General features: G+C 40.1%; 1 protein-coding gene across 1 annotated transcript in view; it reads right to left on the bottom strand.

Moving 5' to 3' along the window:
- hs6st1a (heparan sulfate 6-O-sulfotransferase 1a) overlaps positions 1 to 15677 on the bottom strand; it is a 96737-nt gene extending 81060 nt beyond the window's left edge. Inside the window, exon 1 of the mRNA XM_058394906.1 lies at positions 14821 to 15677. Within this exon, the coding sequence (XP_058250889.1) occupies positions 14821 to 15326 (506 nt within the window). The 5' untranslated portion in view covers positions 15327 to 15677. The remainder of the gene's footprint in view (positions 1 to 14820) is intronic.
- Positions 15678 to 20269: the final 4592 nt, after the last annotated feature.

The raw sequence follows: 20269 nt of genomic DNA, 5'->3' as shown, positions 1-20269 counted from the left end.
CACACACACAAAGGCAACACAAGCTCCACTACCTTTAAAATGGATAGAGGTGGTAGATATTTTATTTCCCCAAAATGGCAAGACATCTGTTGGCTTTTCATTTTATTTCAAGTCAAACTCCTTTATGGTCTACAGCCAATGAGTTTTCACCCTGTCCCAAAAAACGTGGTGAAGTCCAGCAGAACCCTTGAATCAGATTGGACAACAGTTCAATCAAGATCCTCTGAAGAAAAGCAAAAATATTAGTCCATTCTCCATCTGTCTGACTAAAGGTGAACCAGTAGGAGGTCTGACTTGAATGTGTTTTAAAATAGCTTTTCCTTTTAGGCTTTGTAAAAAGAAAATGTAGACCCAATTACACAACAGCCAAGGTTTTGTCTCGGCCTAAATGAAATAACACAGCGGGGGGTAGAATGTTGTCAGATCCTCATTTAAACAACAAAAAGTGAAGGAAAAAAAAAAAACAGGAATACAATATAAGGTCAGTACTGTAGCGGATATTTCTTCATTCTATCATGTTTTGGATAAATCTAAAATTAGCTGTAAATTTAGTTCAAGTTAAAAAGATGAAGAAGAACTTGAGACAGAACTAAAGTGTTGTTTAAGATACAAATATCTCGACTGCAAACCTTATATAGATTTCTAACTGGAATCAGAGATGTTTTTCTGCTCTTATAGCCCACGTGCCTCAGGATTGAGCATGTTGCTCATATTTGAGATGTTTTTCTGCTCATCACGGCTGTAAAGAATGATTATTAAACAGCGTTCCTGTTTGACCCACTCATTGGAAACTTTTACTTTTAAATAAACTCTAAAGACGTTCGTGAAATCCAAAAAAAAAACTCCGGGAATAACGGAACTTTCTGCTGTCCTAATCTATAACCGGAAGTCCCGAACACTTATAGACATAGATTATATATTTGAACGGCATCATTTTAAACCCCTAATCCCATTGTTTTAATCTTGTCTATAACAGTTCTGTTTTTTACTGTAAACATTTCTTGGTAGTGAGTTCAAGACATGTAGGGTCTATATTCCAGTAAGAAGTGCGCCCTAAGGCCATTGAAATATAGAAGGAGGTCAAGTGCTTGAACGACGCTGGTCCGTTAATGTGTAGTGGGCTTGAGGAAGTGAGAAGGGGGGGGGTGGATTTGGAGAATGGCTCCGGGGTCAGAACGACTGCATTAGAGCAGAGCTTACGGCCCAGAGGATTAACACACCCACCCACACACACTTGCACAAGGAACAAGAATGAGTATGTACCCTCCTACAGGGTAGCTCTTAGACACATTATGGTAATGGTTGAGGGAGGAGAAAGGGGGTGTTCATTAATGTTTATTAAAGATGTGTATAGAGCATTAAAGACAGCTGAGGACACACCAGGAACAAGGGAAAGGGATTAGATGAACCAACACAACCCTAATTACCCCTTATGGGTAGGAGAAAATTTAAGGACAAAATGGAGGGGAAAAAATGGTTGCTCTACCAAGGCATTACTTTGAATCAATTATCATGCTGTTTATTTTATTCTTTTGTAGACATCGCAGAACCTAACTCCACCAAAGTAAAGTATCACGCATCACTGAGCATCAATATGCAAGGATCAATCGCATACCAGAACTCCATCCAGGCATCGGTTCAGACAAATCTGAATGAAGGACAAAGGAAACGGGACAAAAGCCAGTAAAGTGCCGACCTGCTCGGGCGAAGTGGGTGCACTTTGGGCTGTGTTAATGCAGAGATCGCTTCCTGTGAGGAGCTGCATCAATCAGCCAGCCATGGTCATAGCACGAATGGCGGTGCCATATGGAGCTATCTGCTCGAGTTATGTTACACAATCTGCTGTGGATGTGCCAGACAAATTCTAGCCTTTCCACACAACAGCATGGGTGATGGAGGAGAGAATGTGTTAGAGAGCGGTGGGAGGGAAAGAGCGGAAAAAAAAAAGTGTGTGAGGAGATGCACCAATAACTGACTTTGTAGTGTTCTGTAATATTCAGCATGAATTATTCAAAATAAATCTTCATCCCCATTTTGTAGTGTACCAACCTTTAAATAACATGGACTTCATTGGGAGTTTTACTCAGCTGAAGGTGCAGACAGAAGGTGCTGTTCACCTCCGGGTCAATACTTTTCACTCTTAATACAGCTGCGTGTCTTCTGGTGCATGTCTGCCAGCTTTGCACATCAGGATCCTGAGGTTTTTGCCAATTCTACTTGGCAGAATTGCTCGAGTTCTGTCCGGTTGCATGGAAACCATTGATGAACAGTAATTTTCAAGTCTTGCTGGAGATTCAATCGGACTGGGCCTTGTTTTGGCCGTTGTAAGACATTCAGGCTCTTGATTTTGAACTATTCAAGTATTTCAGCCTTGTATTTGCCGTCATTTGTCTTACCCTTTATCTGGACCAATTTCCTAATTTCCTGCTGAAGAACAGCATCCCAGTAACATAACGCTACCATCACCATGCTTCTGCCAACTCCATGCTTTCCACCAACTCTTCAAATCTACCACTAGTCTTTCGATAAAACTCAACTTTTCAGCTTCTCTAATTTAAGCTGTGCATCTCTTGGCCTCCTTTAGAGTTACACTTTGGTGTCTTGCTTGATTCTCAAAATAATCCACTCCTTTAGGCTGAGTTACAGTTATAGTGCCTTATAATTTCCTGATACTGGCTTTTGAGACTCTAGCAGTAAACTACATGCCTGGTCTGTATGTTCACCTTTGATTTGTGCTTTTTTGAGCAATCTTTAAAACTCAATGTTCATTCAGTACCTAAAACACTGTCCAGCTTTTCTTCTGTTTTATTTTAGGTCAGTGAAAGTTCATTTCCTCTAAGGAAATGGCGGTTTAGAGCGTTTCTGGTCGATCATGACAAACAAGCCATGCAAAAACCCAGTCAGGGGAAGAGCCAGAGGAGGAAAAGCAGGCGTTTAACACTCCTTCACACATGCCATCCTTTGCAAAATGAATGTGAAACAAAAGAATTCCCATTCTGTAAAAAGCAAATAGGAGGAAGAAATAAATCCGTCTAATAATGAGGGCAGACAAACAGATGAAAGAAAGGAGGGTCCTTAAATCATAGGAACTCTCTTCCTTTCATTAGGTTATTTAAGGTGAACCTTTCTTGATAAAGCCTAGCAACAAAAATTCCAAAAGAGAGAAAAAGAAACAGAAAAGGGAGGAGGAAGAGAAGGAAAAAAAAACAAAAAACTCAGCTCTGCATGAATGAACAGTCAGGACGTATATTTGCATTTGTGCTCCATCCTTCAAGCTGAGCTTGAGGAGAAGAAGAAGAAGAAAAAAAAGACTCCTTTTAACACTCTCACTCATAATCACGTCCTGATGACCTCGAGTGAAGGTCGCCAGACAGATTTTGGAGCACGGGTCTCGGAGAAGGAAGCTAATTAAGCATGATCACATGACACAATTTGAGCCTTGTATCACCAAGAGAGATCTGATCCATTTCTGATAGCCACTACACTGCTTCCTAGTGGTTCTCATCCCCCACACACTGCCTCAGGAAGCATGAAGACATAGACACAGCTGAGAAGAGAGAAGGACAGACAAATGACGGGGGAAAAATGTCTGTGGCCTTCCCAGCATGAAAAAGATAGCACACACACACATTCACACAGCAAACTGATTGCTTAGGGCAGATGAAGGTCTATGGCAATTATCAACTCGCTTGTTTTGCACATTGGTTTTTAAAGATAATGAAAAGATAGCACTGAAAATCCATTAAGGTTTATTCATACATCTGTATAAGCTCAAAAGTCTGTTCAACAGATGCAGGTTCTTGTAACATGACTAATTGTACTGTTGGTAAAAAAAACCTTTTTACCAAGATTCTACCAAGCCCCTGAGACTGAGCGGTTACTATAGAAACGGTAGCTGGCACTACTACCAGATCTGCTGTTACAAAAAATGAATCAACATCACTTTGACCAATCAGAATAGAGCATTCAACGTATATAAGTTGTATAAAAGGTTGCGGAGCACTGCAGTGGCTGAGCTGCATTACTGGATGATTTCACTGTTTAGTTGTCATTCTGATATAAGCAGCTCTCTGTGAGCTTTGGTTTTTGGAGTTTTGTGGCTGTTAATACATGCAAATTGTTTTTGCCATGGATCTGTGTTATTTTGGTCTACAAAAACATAATTTTTTTAAAAAAAAGAATGGCAAATACCCTTATCCAGAGTCACAAATTGAGGGTTAAGGAGCCTCCTGCTGGTCCAGCGGCAGGATCCCGCGCTCTCATTGCTGTGGCCCGGGTTCAATTCCTGGGCAGGGCACTAACCCAGCCACTGAAGAGTTAACTCTCAGTGCCGGTCCCAAGCCCGGATTAAATGAGAAGGCTGTGTCAGGAAGCGCATCCGGCGTGAAACCTGTGCCAAATTGAAACATGCTCCGCTGTGGTGGCCCCAAACAGGGAGAGGCCGAATGAAGAACAACAACAACCAATTGAGGGTTAAGGGGCCCAGCAGTGGCAGCTTGGTGGACCTGGGATTCAAGGTCCGTTCAGTAGTCTAACACCTTAACCACTAAGTTACCCCATCCCTTTTTGTTGAGTCTGGTCAAGTCTAAACTCATTTTCAGTTGAGTCTGCTTGAGTTATCCTGAGTCAAGCCTGGTTGAGTCTTCTTCAGCGTTCATGTTGAGTCTGACCAAGTCTTTTTGGGTCATTCTTGAGTCTACCCTTGTCGGGTGCCCTGGTTGAGTCAGTTGTAGCTGATCAGAAAGTTATGAGCTCAAATCTCAGCACAGCCAAGCAACTACTGCTTGAACAAGGCCCTTAACACCATACAGCTCAGTTGTAAAATATAGATAAAGGTTAAGTTGCACAGGATAAGGGTATCTACCAAACACTAATGGAGATTCTTAATATTTTATTGAAATTAAAGAGAATTTGTCCATAGATGGTGTGTCTACATAGGTTGGCAAAGTCCTGTGCCAACATCTAACCATCTCCCGCCACACTCTTTCCCAACAATTAGCTAGTTCATAAAGTCCCATCAGCTTACATTCACGAAACCTGTACATTTACAAGACTCGCAAAACGGACTTAACGGAAGTCAAACTTTATATAAGCTACATCCAGAAGCTGAGACAACTGCAGAAGATGAATCGTACTGTCTGTGTACAAGATGAGTGGATTGCAGAGTGATACAGACAAGGGTGAACCACAAGGGTCAGTCTTGCGATGTGAACTGACAAATCTGTTCGATATTATATCGTCCAAACAACGAGGGGAAAAAATGATGTCTGCTTCTTCGCCAAGAAGGGTAGAGCTCGAGTTCTATTTCTCATTCACTTTTCATCACTCTCATATACTTCCTATTTTTCATGGTCAGTAGTATTTCACTCACAGAATCCCTCACCTCTTCGTTATTCTGTCCACCATCCAGCACATCTTTACATCCCTCCCTCCCTCTCTCTCTCTCTCTCTCTCTCTCTCATGGCAGGAGATCATATTCGGTAATGAGGGCTCTACACGCTGACAGCCATAACTCTTCCAGTCCCTGATGTTGGGTCATCCTTGAATCTTGCTGAGCTTTGCTGATAGAATATTTACCACCAGCATGCAAGTAAATGCTCTCTTTATTCCTCCCTCCAATATTTTCCACCAGAAGAGGCAGGGAGGTGATTGAAAAGGCACTTTTTTCCCATGCAATTATGCATGCTTGAAAGTCAATTTGTTGCCCTCACAGCCAGGAAGTATCCAAGAAGTTAAACAAGAGGCATCGCAATAGAGAAAGGTGAATTCTTCAGCGATAAAGAAGCGTCCGTTGGAAAACGAGGACTTTGCTTAATCGATCAAACAACTACCGATGCTTTTACGGTACCGCTAATAGTCAAGGCTGTATTGTAATATGGTTTTGCGGACAAGGCTGCGTGCTTAAGCCAATTATTCTAATCACATTTGTCACACTCTAGTCGATATTGAAGCTCGTCTTACGGAAGCATCTTCCCATGGAGTTATGGATTGAGTGATGAAAGAGCAATCCAGCCTGGCTGGAAGTTCTTACTGAAATTCAGGCCAGGTGGCTGCATGAAAAAAGTGTCAGCAAGACTAGGTTTTGAATGTCCTCTCTGGGGACACTCGGAGGCTCTGCACTGCAGATTAATCTAGTTTAACATGACTGCGCCATTTGAGGGAGTCCTAATAGCTGGAAATCCTCTGTCCTAGAGGAATTGGAATTTGTATCTTTATTCAGTCAGACAAAAATGAATGAAAAGCAAAAGGTGACATGAAATTTTCTGGCTCTATGTGCAAATGCCAAGTCAAGCTAAGAAGAGGAAAGCAGATGCTATGTTATTCTGGTCAGTTTTAGTCTTGAAAGAATGCCAAAATAAGGACACTGAAATGTAAGAACATCCAGTTCCTTTTATTTCATATCTTCAAAGTTTGAATTCAGAGTTCTGTGGGATGATGAGGGCAATAGTGTCTATGGTATTACTGCTAAAATTCGAAGCTTAGGAAGCGGATATGTTTGAGATGAGCCTGCAGACATGGTGGTAAGTACAGAAGCATCAAGGGCTCAATTACCCTGGCACCACTATGAGCAACTGGTGAAATTGTACATTGTGGGTAATGAGTTAACCAAACCTGATGGAAAATGATGGAAAACCATCACTCAAAACACCTGACAATTCTGATAAATATTTTGTCCATTCTATGAAAATTAATCAATTTAATAAATCAAATCAATTCATTCTTGGCTGAAATTCTTCAAGTGCAAGCCATGGCACCCGTATTCCTGGTCCCAATGGTACCATGTCTAAGACTCAATGTCTCAAGAAGACGAAATTGTTGACATAATTATTGGGAGGTTTCTCTACTAGATTTGTAACCAATTTGAGTTTTAAACAGATACCCTGAAGAATGCAGATAGAGCTCTGGGCTTGGCTATTTATGCTATTGCAATCACTCACAAAAAAGTAGAACAATTGATGAGTGTTGAGTGGAATGCAGCTGTCCACCACTGAACCAGAAGAAAGCTTCTTAAGAGCTTGTTTAAACAATCTCTTCAGGAACCAGCTTCATCAGACATCACATGTGACAGCATACTACTTGAAGTGGCATCCGAATTGAAATCTATAAGCAAATTGTGTTTCTGGGTCAAGCTCCTGGTCTGCAAAAGCGAAATTCCGCAAAAGTTTTCCACGGCCGACGGTGGCCTCTTGCAAGAATAGCTCAGTGGGGGCTCTAGCGATGAGTGACAGTTGTGTGCCTGACTACCACTCGCTCATTGCTTTTTTCCTCTATCTCTGCTTTTCTCTTTCTCTCTGAGGTGCACCATCAGTATAGCCTCATGGGGAGAAGAGCTGACAGACTGAGTGGCATTCTGGGTAATTCCCAGGGGCCTCTTGCAGGCAATGAGGAAAAAAGTGGCAAGTTCCAAAGTGGACACAAAGAGGAGTGAAAGCAGGGTAAACTGAACAAGCATGCGAAGGGTGATATAGAGGGAGAAGAAAAATACTGATGGAAGGAAGCAATGAAAAAATCCTCCCAGAGGCTTATAAATGTCAGTCCCCTTCTTTCTTTCTGACCCTCAAAAACTCGCTTTCAAATATCTTCAGTGCTATTCTCCACTCCGGAAAGCTTCCCTTTCTCTTTTCTTACTCCCCTCCCCTCGTCTTTGCTCTGCAGAGGCAATAAATCAAGGACTGGTGCTTTCTCCTCCCTCCCTTCGACCCTCCTTTCAGGAGATAATACGGCAAAGAGCTGCCGAGGACAGCTCGACTGCATCAACAGGAAAAACGCAGACAATGTTACAAGACATAACATGGCTGATTCTTTATGTCAGCATCACCTTAAGTGGGGTTAGTGGAGTCAGAAAAAACTTGGGAAAATCTCTCTATCTTGCGGAACAGATGCACCTGTATTACACCTCTGTTTATCTCAACAGAGCATAAATCTAATCTGAGAATAAACATTTACTCTTGCCCTAGAACTAGCTTGAAAATATCATTGAAACATTTATATTATCATACCACCACCATTGTTCCTATCCTAGATCCTGACTGGTACTCGTTCCAATACATTAATGACTTCTATGGCCATTGTTCAAAAGCTCTTAATTAACAAAATGTTGACATTCTGTAAAGAGAAGTAAGGGAATGAGTCTCCAGTGTTAGAAAGCATTCCACCATGCCAAGTCTGGATCAGTATCGTAGACTTTCTGCTTTTTGGTTTCTTGGTAAAATGACAAAGTTAGTGAAAACACTTCCGGGTTTTTGCTGTTAAAGGAAAACGGTTATAGGTCAAGAACTTTCCCAGTGGCTTGGTCTCAATGAGGAATAAACTCATAAAAGCCATTCTGAAAAGTCTGGCTTGTTGCCCTTTCATACATTCTATACCATCACTCCCAAAGCTGCCAATGATTCTTTACCAAATGATATAATGGACCAACAAGAGGCACTAAAACTGAGAGCATTCTCAAGTCAGGACTTGCCTTTTGTGTCCACATTCCCTTAGTGTGAAGTGGGCCTCTTAGGCTTTGTTATTAGCTTCGCCACTGGAATTGTTGGCGAGTCACCCTACAAACGGTGAGATTCAGCCAACAGATGGTGGCTGACATTCAAAATATGTGAAACAGTGCATTTTTTGCAACATTAGATGCAAAGTAATTATGCAGCTCCCTCAAGCCTCACCTGCTTCTGGTTCTGAAGGTCATCAAGCTAAACACTAAACAATAGAAACAATTGACTTCCACACTAAGTCTGTATTTTTCTTCTTTTCCAAAAAAAAGTCTGTGTTAGTTGGGGGGGGGGGTGTTGAGCGGGCTTAGCTTAGCTTAGCTTCAAGTCTTACGGCCACACCTGTTTAGCTAGGAGAGGAGAAGGAACTCAGAACCTTTCCTAATTAAAGCTCGGCTGAGTTCCAACTCCCATGGAGAGCGTAGAGGCCCTAATTATGAATAATAAATATGTTTGTTAAATCGGTCAATGCATGGCAATTTGTTCTCAGCACAGGAAATCAATCTGAAGCGATTGTCAAGGGGCCTTTACCTGGCGCAGGGTTGCCTGAAAGGACCTTTTAGTAAAATCTCTGTTTAAAAGCAAAGTCAATGAATCGCTTGCAATGAAGAGCCAGTATTAGGAAACTTAAATAAGCAATGCCATATGAATAGGATTACTAATACTAGGGCTACCAGAAATGTGAGGCCAGTGTGACAAAAATAATCAAGTAAAAAGAGCGTTTAACAACATTTTAAAAACTAATAAAAGGGTTCAGGTTACTTGAGGTTAGACACAGACTGGGATTAAAATAGCACCGCTCTCATTTCAGGGTCTGGATAAACGCATTGGCTGGATAAATGGATAAATTGGAAGTGCTTGATGTTTTTGATGTTCTGATAAATTGAAGCTGAAAGGTGCTCTAATATTATAAGAACAGATCCAAGTACAAGGCAACAGTCAGAATACTCAATCAGCTTTTAGGTGTGCCATGCAGTGGGCTAACATATACACACACACACACAGCCTCAGACATGGCTGCCATCTGATTTCTTGTAGCTAAATCCAGCTATTGTTCCAGTGAAGTAATGAGAATGATGGTAATGCATTGTAGGGGTGTTTCTTAAACCACTTAACCTACTTAACCCAAACCCATATTAGCTATATGAAGCTAGATTTTTACTAACCTCAAATTTATACTAGTGGATGAAATGTTAAATGTTGTGAAAACAAATCATACCAGGCTCTTACATACCAGGTTTAATGTTTATTTCAGGGCTTTCCATCAGAACTTCCTCATATAAAAATTGAAGTAGGTTTTGGACTGTTGCTGCCAAGGATGAATGTCACATAGAAATGTACTGAAGGATAATTTCTACAGTCTTCACAGATTTGAAAAAAAAAAAAGACACCTTTTTTGTGTATAATGTAACAATGCTTACAATGTTTTCACTGTTCCTACTCCCATCAGTCGGCCATTTGCCAAGTTGGCTCTCGTCAACCAGACACAGGATTCCATTGTTTCCTTGTGTAAGATTTCAATGCATACATGCAGCAAGCACAAAAATGATGGATCAAGTTGGAGTAAGATGCTCTGGGGTGTTGATTTCTCCTCTGCAGCAGATGGGCGTGGGATCTGAATTAGGGCGTAACAGGTTTTGGATGGGGCTGTGTATAATCCATGCTGATCTGATGGGATTACCACACGAGCACCAGGCTATACCTCCAGAGGCCGAGCTTCGAATTCAAAGTCACTATGTCATGAAGGCCTGGCCATGGGAGACTGGATCAGCCGGAGGTTCGGCAGTGGGAAACTGGCAGAGAGAGCCCGGCCATCTGGTGCACTCTTGAACCCAGAGAACAAAGCAGCACTTTTACAGGGCTTGGTAATGCTGGACACTTGTTACATTAGAGGAATATTTCATAGTAAGATGCTAGAGGCAATACTGATTAAAAACCACTGGGGCTTGAAAAAAAGCTAGAACAAAAAAGCTACAAAAAACCCTGTCGATGTCAAATATTGCTGGGGTTCCAAGCTTAACCAAGCTTAATAAACCTTCTTAACCAATGTATATTAAGGTGACCAAGCTTAACCAATCTTAATATACCTTCTTGACCAAGGTATATTAGCCTAACACCTGGTTCCCTCTGCCAAGAGGTTACAGCATGGGCATAAATCTTGTTATCCAACACAAGTATGTGTCTACATGCAACAAAATAGTCTATACATCATTTACATATGTATTAATATTATTATACCAATACTGGTATATATGGCTATACCTAAGACTACTCATGTAGTTGTACATGTACTTGAATCAATGACACAAAATGACTGCGACCTAGAAATCAGAAGAAAGCTCTGAAAAAACAACCAGAAGGAGGAACTATGGCATCTCCCTACAATACACGGAACATGCTTGGTTATATGTTGGTTGCTGCTAGCAAGGAACTAGTAGAGAATCTGATGAACATGCATGAGAACAGTTCAGTTCTGCCAGTACTGAGGACTTCCCTCCTTCCATGCTCACTACTCTCTCTCTCTCTCTCTCTCTCTATATGTATATATATATATCCTGTTTAAGATAGTGTTTAAACGCCACAAATGCCCTAATATGACTTATCTGTATCGACGAGCGTCAAAATTCATACTCGTGTTCGTTTAGAAGAATAATGGGACTGATGCATCTCGAGTTGATATGAATAATTGCTAATATCTTCTGACTGTAGAGTCATTGAGCAGCCACGGTAGAGCGATTTCCCGTAATTCCTCCTCAACAGAGGCCATCTCTCCTTTCTGCCGTATCAAGCACTTTTGAAGAGCTCTTGAACAATATCAGTCTGTGACCCTGGTGCTTTGTAATTCACCCATTCTCCTCAGGGTATCATCTACTGCCCTAGTTTTTAACCACCAATCATTTCATCCCTGCCTGGCAGACGTGGAGTTTTACATATATTCACATACAAGATACAGACGAAGACGCTAATTCAAAGCTGTCGATTTGCACTAATTACCGCCTAAAGTACTGCAGCTTTTTCGTGCTACCCAGACCTCCGGAAAAAAAACAATATAATGTGTGCTGTAATAAAATGCAGCGTATATTATTGCAACAAATCTTCCATGAAAATATATTCAACTGGAACGGCTGATCTTTCTGGGTAGACCATCCCCCCTAAAGCTGGAATGCATGCAGAAAATTACCTGGACCATTTGATTAGAAAATGACACCTGAGAAAGAGAGAAGGGATAAAGCGAGAGAGTCTTAAAATGAAAAAGAATGACAGCAGTGTTGCGGCTGTTTTCTCGGCCAGTTTATTGGCCTGGGAGTGGAAATCTGCTGCAATATCTTTAAATAGGCAAAGATGAGAAGAGTGTGAAAGATCAGAAATAAACTCCTAACACCATGCGCTTTCTGATGCATTAATTAGACCGCATCACAGGAGCGCATTTTTTTCACCTCACAGTCATTACTATCTTCTATACTGATACTTGAACGCTATTAATCAATATTGTATCATTAGAGGAAGTAGATATAGACATGCGCAGATCTAAATCGCTGTAATGTCAGACTTCTGTCTCAAGCTTTGAAAGCTTTAGTCTTCACAAGTCATCCATTATAAGTTAGAAAATAAAAAATGTCAGTATAAGTGTCTGAATCAACCCAGTTACCTGAACACGTCCACACTTATTAAATATTTGGAACGTTCCATGTCTCACACGTTGAACAGGAAGTCGCAGATTTCCAGTTTGATTTTAATTTGTGAAAGTTACACAAATGACAGATCGAAAGCACGTTATAAATTGAGAATAACTAAATTCTGTAAAATCGTTAGATCTTTGCAGCGTTAGCATGGATGCTAGAGAAATAGATTGAATTTTGAATGGTTAAATCTCCTTTTTATGACTTCACAAGAGAAAATAAATGATGACCAGAAGGTTGTGAGGTGAGTTTGAATACTCCAAGTGCCACAAAGTCAATGCAGTGTCCTTGAGTAAGGCATTTAACGCTCAACCGATCATCTATACACAATCATATTCTGCCTCACTGCTACGACATGCTAGATGAAAGCAGTTGCCAATAAAATAAAGCGTCGGCATCACAGAAATGAATTCAGCCCCGATGAAATGTAACGTTTGGACATTTCCAAACACCTCGTGCTGCTCTTTTAAGGCGTTGTTCGCTGTGTGAAAGGTGAAAATTAATACGGCGTGACGGCAAAAAGATATGACACAGCCATGTCCTTCAAATGCTCACAGGACACAAAACCGCTCTTTGTGCGGTCAAGCATGTGTTCAAGCTCAGCAGTAGAGGGACGGCTTTTAAAATTCACCTCAGAGTTTTGAAAATCATATATTCGATATACGTTATCGTCTATATGAACATTGCTAGCAAATAATTCTTAGCAGGTAAAGAATAGAAACAATTTTACCACAGAATTTTTCTTTTCCATTTATCATATAAGCAGCTACTCCATTTTGTAACAATCAAGCAGACCAAAGCCTTGCCCACTTGTTTTCTGTTGGCCAAGTTTCAAGAAACAAACTGCTACTTGAAGCTAAAAACTGCTACTTAAAGCAAAAAATTTATATTTTTTATATTAATAATATTTTTTTAAAAATTAATATATAATTAACATTAATATTTTTTTAAATTATTATCATTATTATTTAGTTTGAAGCCTGTATCGTTATCCATTAGACCTTTATTAGAAACCCAAAGTATGGAAGTCTGCTAAAGTAGAGCGCTAACACATATTCATATGTTATTTTATTCATCCGAGTAAGAAAGCAGAAGTAAGTAAAAATCCTGAATATAGTTACAGTTAAAATTTCTCATTATAACAAATATAAGCGTTTAGAGAATGTTTCTAGCAATTTTACTCATAAAAAGTTTGAAATATTCCCTCTTCTTATCCTTTAAAGCCGATCATTTTGACCATTCCAAGCATTTCTTTTTGACAGGAAACTGTCTCTCAGATAAATAATAATTTCTATTTTAATTTATGAATTTGAAATCAGTCTTTTTTTGTTATTTCACTTTATTTGCAATTAGAAATATTCAATAAAATGGCTGTGCTTAAAGATATTTTAATGAGATTTTTTTTAGTCAAAATTCAGTCTAGTGTGTGTGTGTGTGTGTGTGTGTGTGTGTGTGTGTGTGTATTCCAATCAACTGTACATTAAATTTCTCACTCTGGATGAAATCCAGCCTCTTATCTAAAAATATCTGTATATAAGCGTAACGATTAGTTCTGCTCCACACGGTTTTGGGAAACCACCGAGAGTACAGAGATGACGGACGGGGAATATTAAAACAGATTTACGCGTCCGGTTGACTCGAGGCCTGTTTTGAAACCCCAGTCCACGCTGCTGGAATGTCTCCTGTGTTTACAAGAGGGCCGTTTTACTACACAGTAATTTTCCACTCTTACTGCACATCAGGGACGTTCCTACATCGAATTGATCCTGCTACACACACATACACACACACACACACACACACTGAGAGAGAGAGCTTAAGGCAACTTAAGCAAGCTTCTATAAGAGTTAATGTAATATTGGGGAGATTTACTACCTGCCTGTACTTACACAGCAAAATCTCAAATGTTGACTTTACTTTTTTTGTGTGTGTGTGTGTGTGTGTGTGTGTGTGTGTGTCCAGCTGGAATGATATGAAATACAGGATTCATCTTTGAGGCTCATCCAAAGAAACAAGCACATCAAGGGGGAAAAAGTGCTAAATGAATTAAAGGGAAACACAAATCATAATCAATAAATAAATAATTAACAATATTGTGAGCATAGATAGATAGATAGATAGATAGATAGATAGATAGATAGATAGATAGATAGATAGATAGATAGATAGATAGATAGAGGTACACTTTATCCACATTTCCAGGTAAAAGCTGCATATTAAAGGCACTAAAAGTTTGAGCCTGGGGCAAAGCACCCATTCTTCCCATTTTTTTCTTCTTGTGCACCTGACTTCCTCGACCTACATAGCAAACTTGCATGAAAGCCACATGTCAGTGGGTGTGGAAACCCGAAAGCAGCAGACCAAAAAATTAAGTAAATGCAAGCCTCCTGAGCTTCTCGCCCCGTCTGGGCTCGGGTCTGCTTCTCTGAATGGCCAGAAGTTAGGATGGAGCTTAGTACTAATTTGTTTGAGGAAAATATCCAGATCTCTGCTCACACATCGCATCTCGTTTCTCTGGAAACTTTGTGGATGCATAAATAGCTACTAGAACAATATGCATTAAGATTACAGTGCACATGACATGGTGATAGATGCAGATGCTGAAGAAGACGTCTTACAGTGTGTGTGTGTGTGTGTGTGTGTGTGTGTGTCACCTTTGGCTTTTCAGTTTGCTCTCCTTCTTATTGATAACCCCCGGCACGCAGTTGGTGAGCTCGGTCCAGTCGGCGTGCAGTCCGCAGCTCCAGCCCGTGGAGAAGCGCGAGAACAGCCAGGTCTCCTTGCGGTTTGGCCGGTAGCACGTGCACTTCTTCTGGCCGGGTCGGCAGTCGCAGGGCAGCTCGAGACGCACGTTCTGGACGAGGTGACGTCCGAAGGTAGTGCCGCCAGTCTTCTGGATGTGCAGGAACACAAGCACGTCGTCGCCCTTGATCTGAAAGTCGACGGCGCGCTCCAGGTCGCGTGCGGGGAAGTAGTACTTCTTGACGTAGTGCGGGTCGGGCGTGGGGAACGCGTCGGCGTCGTCGTCCTCGGGCGCATAGGCGCGCGGCAAGCCGAAGTTGGACGTCACGGCGCCGGGTGCCGCGTACTGATAGAGGATGAGCATAAACAGCGCCGAGCCGACGACGGCGAACAGGAACTTGCCGCTCCTCTCGACCATGGTCCCGTGCGGCGCGAGTCGCGCGCTACCATCGGCCCGCTTGGCGGAGCGGAGCGCGGCGGCGCGCGGGCCCCATCCACGGAGCACGCGGCGCACACCAACTCAACTGTGTTCCGTCTTCAAAACAAAAACAAAAGAAACACCCGCACCACACAGCAACCAAAAAACAACGACAACAACAAGACACGAGACACGAGCGTTCAAAATCCGACCGCGTGCGTACGGTCTCCCGCCTCCTCTTTCGCGCCACCGGAAAGCAACGCGGTGCGTGTGATCGCCGAGATTTAAAGTCCTCTCTCTTATCGACTCGGAGCTCCTCGCGCCAGCTGCGTGCACGGGCGCGCGTACCAGTCCCCACTTCCCCCCCACCCCCACCCCACTCGTGTTATAGCAAAAGCGCGCTCCCGATTACACGCGAAAAGAGACAGGCGGCGCGAGACTGCACTGTTTTTAAGCATTTTTTAGAATTAAAGTGCACATTTAAAGGAGTTGAGAAAAGCTGAGCTATTAAAGTACTTCACCTTAAAAGAAAAGTACTAATTATTATTGAGAACAGACTATTATAATAACAATAGCATCAACAACAATAATTATTATTAATAAGTAGATAATTACACCTTGATACTAAGAAAACTATTTAAAAGTAATGATCTGTATTTAAAAAAATAATTATTATTATTATATGCTGGGCTAAGTTAATAGGAGATTATTGGCAATTCAATTAATAAATATATTTATATAAATAAATAAACAAATAAATAAATAAATGTTATTGAGGCTTACTATATTATGCATTAATAATCAAGCGTCCCTGTGCACTACACGTGCTGTATTTACTAATACACCTCTGTGATATATATTTCAATGTTTTCTTGTTTTGTTTTGGTTTTTTTTCTGCCCCAGTGGCACCCCCATTTCTGAAGTGTATGCTAATGAGGTGATGAGTCAGGAGTTTTATGGCAAGAAAACACAAAAATGTTCAGGGACTGAAGGAGAAGAGGGTGGGAAACACTGACTCAGCTCATGAAGGACCTCATGATTTGCTGATGAGCTGATGACCGAGGAGAAAAACAGAAAGAGAGAGAGAGAGAGAGAGAGAGAGAGAGAATGACTGAATGAATGAATGAATGAATGAATGAATCTTGGCTCTGTTCTTCTGTCAATTAGGTACATTGCAATATGTCAAATGATGCCCACACTTTTTAAACATAATGTTAGAAAACTGTAAAATAAATCTCGTCATTTTTTTTCCTGAATGTGACTCCACAGCTAGTGGGCAGTGTTCAGAGCACATGTTAGTGATGAAAAGTGATGTCTGGGCTTCTAAGGTTCACTAAATGTGTAAACCAAATACAGGATATTGTATAAAAAGTGGGCAATTGTATGAACGGCTGTTGTAATAACAATAACTGTCAGAATTCTTGCATGGCTTTTGCTTCTGTATCTCTTCCTGCCTCCTTCCTCTTTCATAACACACACACACACACACACACACTTAAGAACATCTTAGCTTTCCATTTGAAGCAGATCCAGACAAAAATTTCAGTAAATTTACCCCATAATAGCTCATTTGCATGTAGACACGCCCACAAAACTCCACATAAGGTAATGCTCATGTTGACCTCAAGCAAAAATGGAGACTTAAACGGCAAAATGGGAGATGTGTACGTTATTTTGACCGCTATAATGTATCTAGCACCTGGCCCATGACAGAAAAGGTAATTAGGTGTAAATGAAGTGACATGAAAACAACATGGCTTGACGTGAAAATTAAGGCACATTTGTATAATTGAAATAAGCTATTCAAACTTATATAAAAATCACAGTAACTTATCACTATATTATAAAATATAAAGCCTGTCAGTCAATGTTCTGATTCTTGTTTAAGTGCTGATACAAATGATTTGTAATTAAAGTAGTTCATATCCAACTTAATAAATAAGGCTTGGCTGAAAACAGACTTCAGGTAGATGCAAAAGAAAAAACACTGAGGAAAAAGTCTTATTAAAGCAGCAGAAATTAGTTTAAAATTCTTACAGTTTCTAAACATAGCATACATGGAAAGAATCTTGAACAAAAAAAAAACACAAATTATGATCAAGAGTACAAATTAAGTGTACATAATGAGGTCATTTCTAGTCCTGGATGCAAATAGTGAGTAAATTCAGTGAGTTTGGATTGGACTTGGATTTATTTCTATTTATATACTTTATTTATGTATATATTTTTACTATAGAGGTGTTATTTACATGAATATAGTGCCCCCTAGCCTGAAAACCATTACCTCAGATGAGTTGTTTGGCCAAGTTTTAATTGCTTAACAACTTAATCACGCTTCTGAAGCATTAAGTCGACTTGAAACAGAAGTCTTTCTTCCCATGCTGCTGGTTTGCTGCTGGTTTCTCATTCAGCCTCAGTCATTACCAAGCTCATTAAACTGTATCAATTATTCATGTTCTCCATCTGCAACAAGCACAAGAGAGAGAGAGAGAGAGAGAGAGAGAAAGAGGAAAAGAGAGAGAAGGAAGGATCTGATAATTTGGATAGAAAACTGGAAAATACCACCAATAAGCCAGTCAAGCGTGCTCGCTAGTTCATATTTATTCAGTCATTATATAAAAAAAAAGTGTCACATTATGAGCCTCACATTGAGTTTTATTACTAGGTAGTGAGAGCTCCAAGGTTGGCTGCTTCTGACAGCCGAGTGACTCACAACTCAACTGTCCAATTTATATAAGGACACTTTTCTGTCTGGCTGACTCAGTGTTCAGAAAGCTATACTAAAAAACTCCGATAAAAAAATAATAAAAATAAAACGATCCTAGTTATTTAAAGCCCAGTTCTTAATAAGATCTTACTAAGATGCACACTTTTCAAGTTATCATTTCCTTTATTTCCAATTTTCACTCTGCAGGACAAAATATATATATGTAACATACAACAATACAAGTATGTAAATACTTTATTTAATTGGTGCGCACTTCAAAAATGGGTCAAAATCGAAATTACTAACAAAAAACAGCTGGCTGAAATGGATTCAGTTGGTTTTGCAAATGTCAGGCACATTGAGTGATGCTATGTAGTTAGTATTGTTGATTCTTAGGACAAAAGAGATTTTTGTTGTTTTCAAAAAGGGGTACAAATGAATAAGACTGGTCTTGGACTTGACCAGGACAGGCCAATACTAAGTCAAGACCAAGTCTTAAGTGGAGGAAAAGCTCAACTCAAGATTAAGCACAATTGAAAACAAGGAACGACTGAAAATTCTATTTGAGGCCAAGATTTTACTTCAAGAAAATGGCAACACTTAACTTGTTACATGATTAGGCTATGTTTCCTTAAAAAATAAAACGTCTTGTTAGTTAAACTTACAATAGAAGACCATATTAAGTTAGAACAATGTCCATGGCAGAGAGCAATCCAAGTCCAAAGACCAGACTCCAGTCCTTTAACCGTATATTAATAATCAAAAAATAAAATAATAAAAATAATAATAATATAAAACTTTGTCGCTAAAAGAACAACTTAGCTTGGTGATTAGCACGTTTGCCTTACACCTTCAAGGTTGGCGGTTCAGAGCGTATCCTACTTTGTACCCCGAGGCTCCTGGTATAAGCTCCAGGTTCCCTGGAGGGATGGATGGAGGGATGAATGGATGGATTGGGATGTGATACCAGATACCACACAATCTGAACATTCACTATACTCTGTCTACCACAGCCTACTTTCTATAGTCTTTAAAATAAATCCATTCAGCAGCCTAAGAGATTCTTTAGTTTGTCCCCCTGAAGGAAGGTACTATGGGTAAATAATAAATATCAAGTCTTTCCTGAATGTGTGCTAATATTCCTATTAGTATTTTTTTTTTGGATTGGATGCTTTCAAAAATGTTTAGGTGAAAGAAGGAAACTGACAGGATATCCAGGAAACAAGCATTCCAGGAGTAAATGGCATGATGACATGTCTATACGAACTTCTTCAAAGTTATTTGATATTTTTATTATTGCACTTTTAAAGAATACAGATTCTGGTGGAAGTGGATCCACATCTACTGGTTCTATAACTATAGCTATAGTGAAAACCTCATAACTATCCAAGTACACTTTGAGAAACCTTTATCTGCTAATTAAATTTTGCACTAATTACTGCTTAATCCATGTCTAGATAATGTAGGCTGCTATGAACCGGTGCAATATCATAGAGGATGTCCTTGTCAATGGCCTTACGTGCAGAAAAGGAAGTGGTTAAACCAGAAGGCATGACATAATGCTTGTGTCCTTGTGTCTCAGATTGTACTCACTACTTAAATCTAATTAAGTGTGTCTGTATGTGCTACATGGTTGGTTCATGCAAAATTAATCAAATCTTGACAGTCAGAATGGGGTTTAAAGTAACATGTTTCAGGATATTTCAGTGGACTGGATAAAATAGTCCAAAAATATCTTGGCGATGATTTGACAATTCCAGATTTTTCGTCATAATCCACTGCAGGTTCTTTTGTGGCAAATCTTCTCCGGCAGGTTCATCCACTTATTTTTTTCTCTTGACCCAAGCCAAAGATCTGAAGGTTATCACAGAAACCCTGGATGCAAGCAGGAATAAACTCTGGAATAGATTCCAGTCTAAAAAATAACCAACTTATATTTAGCCATGGAAATCCATCAATAATGGTTAAGCATTAAAAGTAACCAATTGTCTTTAGCGGCATATCCGGAATATTTTTTTTTAGCTGGACCTTTTATCCAGCAACTAGATCTTACTTAAATCCCTGGTTGTAGAGACCCATGGAATTGAGCCAAAATTCCAGGGGGTAAAGTCAACTTGATGCATATGATAGGCTTATAGAAGGAGTTGGATTAGAGATGTGGAAAATTGTCCTGAAATACCAGGGATCAGTCTGTTATTATATCCTTGCAAATCCAGGATATCTGTGGGTTTGTGCC

Source organism: Hemibagrus wyckioides, linkage group LG07 (genome assembly GCF_019097595.1).
Source record: "Hemibagrus wyckioides isolate EC202008001 linkage group LG07, SWU_Hwy_1.0, whole genome shotgun sequence".
Taxonomy (NCBI): Eukaryota; Metazoa; Chordata; class Actinopteri; order Siluriformes; family Bagridae; genus Hemibagrus; species Hemibagrus wyckioides.
This window is presented reverse-complemented; position numbering and strand designations above follow the sequence as displayed.